Here is a 2,277-nt window from a genome sequence, read left to right as displayed (position 1 = left end):
GTTTGGGGAATCTAGCAAGTATCGATATATTACTGTGGTTTTAGCCGTTTGGCTGTAATTCGTGTTCAAAGTTTAAAAAATGCTCGAAAAAGCAGTGACTTACTCGAAAACTTTATCGTTTCATCTTGAAAATTCCGTTTCTATTATACATAGAATTAATCCGAAAGATGCATATGAAAGCTGAATGTTTGGGGAATCTAGGAAGTATCGATATATTACTTTGGTTTTAGCCGTTTGGCTGTAATTATTCAGCTTTCATATGCATATGTTGTATTCATTCTATGTATTATAGTTTTCGAGTAAATCAATGAAAACACGCGCGCCTGACAGTTTGGAAAACGCTGACGTAATACCAATAGAGCATAAAAAATAATCCCTTGTTTTGCGTACAGATTTGAATAGGGTTTTTTCGGTGGCGCCGAGATGGATGAACCTGGAGCACGCGCGTCACTTCCTGCGTCTGTCGATGGCCGCGTACGGTTGGCCCTTCGTCATGTACCGTTACTGCGCCACCGGCTTCTTCAGATTGATGACGAAGGTGACCTGCTGCTCCTGCTTCCGCGCCAAAACGACGATGGTCATCGAAGATAACTGCTGCCTCTGCAACCTGGCCGGAGTGAAGTACATGTCGAAGATGCGTGGTGAGGACATTCTGTTCGCGTCGTTCAGAAACCACGTCTTCGAGGTAAATCTACAAAATTATCAATCATCTTCAATTTCAACTCACTATTCCATTTCGTAGCTTCCGTTCTGCGTGATTGCCGATCACAAAACATCGAACATCGTCGTTGCAATCAGAGGTTCGATTTCGCTGAGGGATCTGTTCACGGATCTCACCGCCACCTCGGATCGCTTCGAAGCTGAAGGTTTGCCAGCGGACACGACGGCGCACAAGGGTATGAAAATCGGAGCGGAATTCGTGGCGAAGCGATTGAAGCAGTTGGGAGTGCTGGAGAAAGCGCTGAACAAGTACCCGGAGTACGGACTCGTCCTCACCGGGCATTCGTTGGGTGCTGGCGTCGCCGCTCTGCTCGCCATCAAAATCAGACCTTCGTACCCCGAACTCAAGGTCTACGCTTTCGCGACTCCAGGTAATTGTTTAAAACGAAAACCCATTCAAGTACGACGTGTTTTTACATATTGATTCCATGAATGTCGTTTTTTCAGCTGGCGTTTTGAGTCGTGAGGCTGCGAGATTGACGGAGAGTTACATATTCACGGTGGGCGTCGGAGATGATTTCGTGATGCGTCTCGGCGTGGACAGCGTGGAGAATCTGAGGACAGGCGTCATACAGACTTTGCACGCTAGCAAATTACCAAAGGTATTGATTGACAATTTAGTAATTGATAATATAATTCGTTTTTTTAGTATCGGATATTGCTGAACGGTTGCGGTTACGCCCTGTTCGGGGTGCCTCCTAGTGATCTGGAGTCGACGTGGCGCGACGATTCGTCGATACGAGCGCCGGGTCTTTCGCCTCTCCTTGGTCACAGAGAAATACCGACGGTCGCCGCGACAACTGTAAACTGTAGTCAATGGCAACAGCAATGAGTTTGGTTTAATTGTTTTGTTTGGTTTATAGGAGGCGGCGCTTCTGTCCAGGGACATTTCGGTGAGACGATTCTCGAAGACGCGTTTATACACGCCCGGCAGGATACTGCACATCGTCAGCAGGAAGAGAACCAAAGCGGAAAAGTTTGTTTAACAAAAGTGAGAACGAATTCTTGATATTAATTAATGTTTTGCGAAAAACAGGAAGGCGGGTACAGGTGGTCCGAGCTACGAGATGCGATGGGCCACGGCGGAGGATTTCATGGATCTGAAGGTGATGCCCCGGATGATACTCGATCACCTTCCGGAGAACGTGTACAAAACGTTGGACACGGTGCTGAGGGAGCAAAGGGATAACGCTAGTGAAATTATTTAACATATCATCATCAACGACATCACCTTCATCATTAGGACTAGAAACAATTCATGTAAATATTAGCGAGAGAGAAAGGAACGATAACGGAACGGAAAGTTGCGTTCTGTGTTTCTTTTTATATTATTATAAATAAGAGAATAGTGATTTTGATATTATATTATTATATTTAAATGAATAAATATTTCTTTATTCGGAGATAGATGGCGGAGAGATCTTCTCATCCTAACTGTACCCCAAATTCTCGTGTGTTTTAGATTTGAATGAGTCGTTTATTTTGAAAGTGGCTTAAGTCCATTTTCATCTTTTATCAAGTTGGCACTTGTGACATTTATGCTGAACTGTCAAAAAA

The 2,277-nt window shown here is 44.5% G+C and overlaps 1 protein-coding gene across 1 annotated transcript; it reads left to right on the top strand.

Annotated features, from left to right (window-relative positions):
* Positions 1-352: 352 nt before the first annotated feature.
* Positions 353-2,090, top strand: LOC108563040 (sn1-specific diacylglycerol lipase beta-like). Its single transcript, XM_017921584.1, has 6 exons — positions 353-685; positions 743-1,091; positions 1,168-1,322; positions 1,370-1,522; positions 1,584-1,696; positions 1,757-2,090. Exons 1-6 carry the CDS (start codon positions 428-430, stop codon positions 1,926-1,928), a joined length of 1,200 nt encoding a protein of 399 aa, XP_017777073.1. The 5' UTR covers positions 353-427; the 3' UTR covers positions 1,929-2,090.
* Positions 2,091-2,277: the final 187 nt, after the last annotated feature.

The sequence above is a fragment of the Nicrophorus vespilloides genome, unplaced genomic scaffold, assembly GCF_001412225.1.
Source record: "Nicrophorus vespilloides isolate i.1.1-1 unplaced genomic scaffold, Nicve_v1.0, whole genome shotgun sequence".
NCBI classification, from domain to species: domain Eukaryota; kingdom Metazoa; phylum Arthropoda; class Insecta; order Coleoptera; family Silphidae; genus Nicrophorus; species Nicrophorus vespilloides.
This window is presented reverse-complemented; position numbering and strand designations above follow the sequence as displayed.

Coding starts and splice junctions, on each gene's coding strand:
- LOC108563040 (XM_017921584.1), top strand. CDS start 428: ATGAACCTGGAGCACGCGCGTCACTTCCTGCGTCTGTCGATGGCCGCG. Junction 1,323..1,369: donor ACGCTAGCAAATTACCAAAG/GTATTGATTGAC, acceptor TCGTTTTTTTAG/TATCGGATATTGCTGAACGG. Junction 1,523..1,583: donor CGACGGTCGCCGCGACAACT/GTAAACTGTAGT, acceptor TTTGGTTTATAG/GAGGCGGCGCTTCTGTCCAG.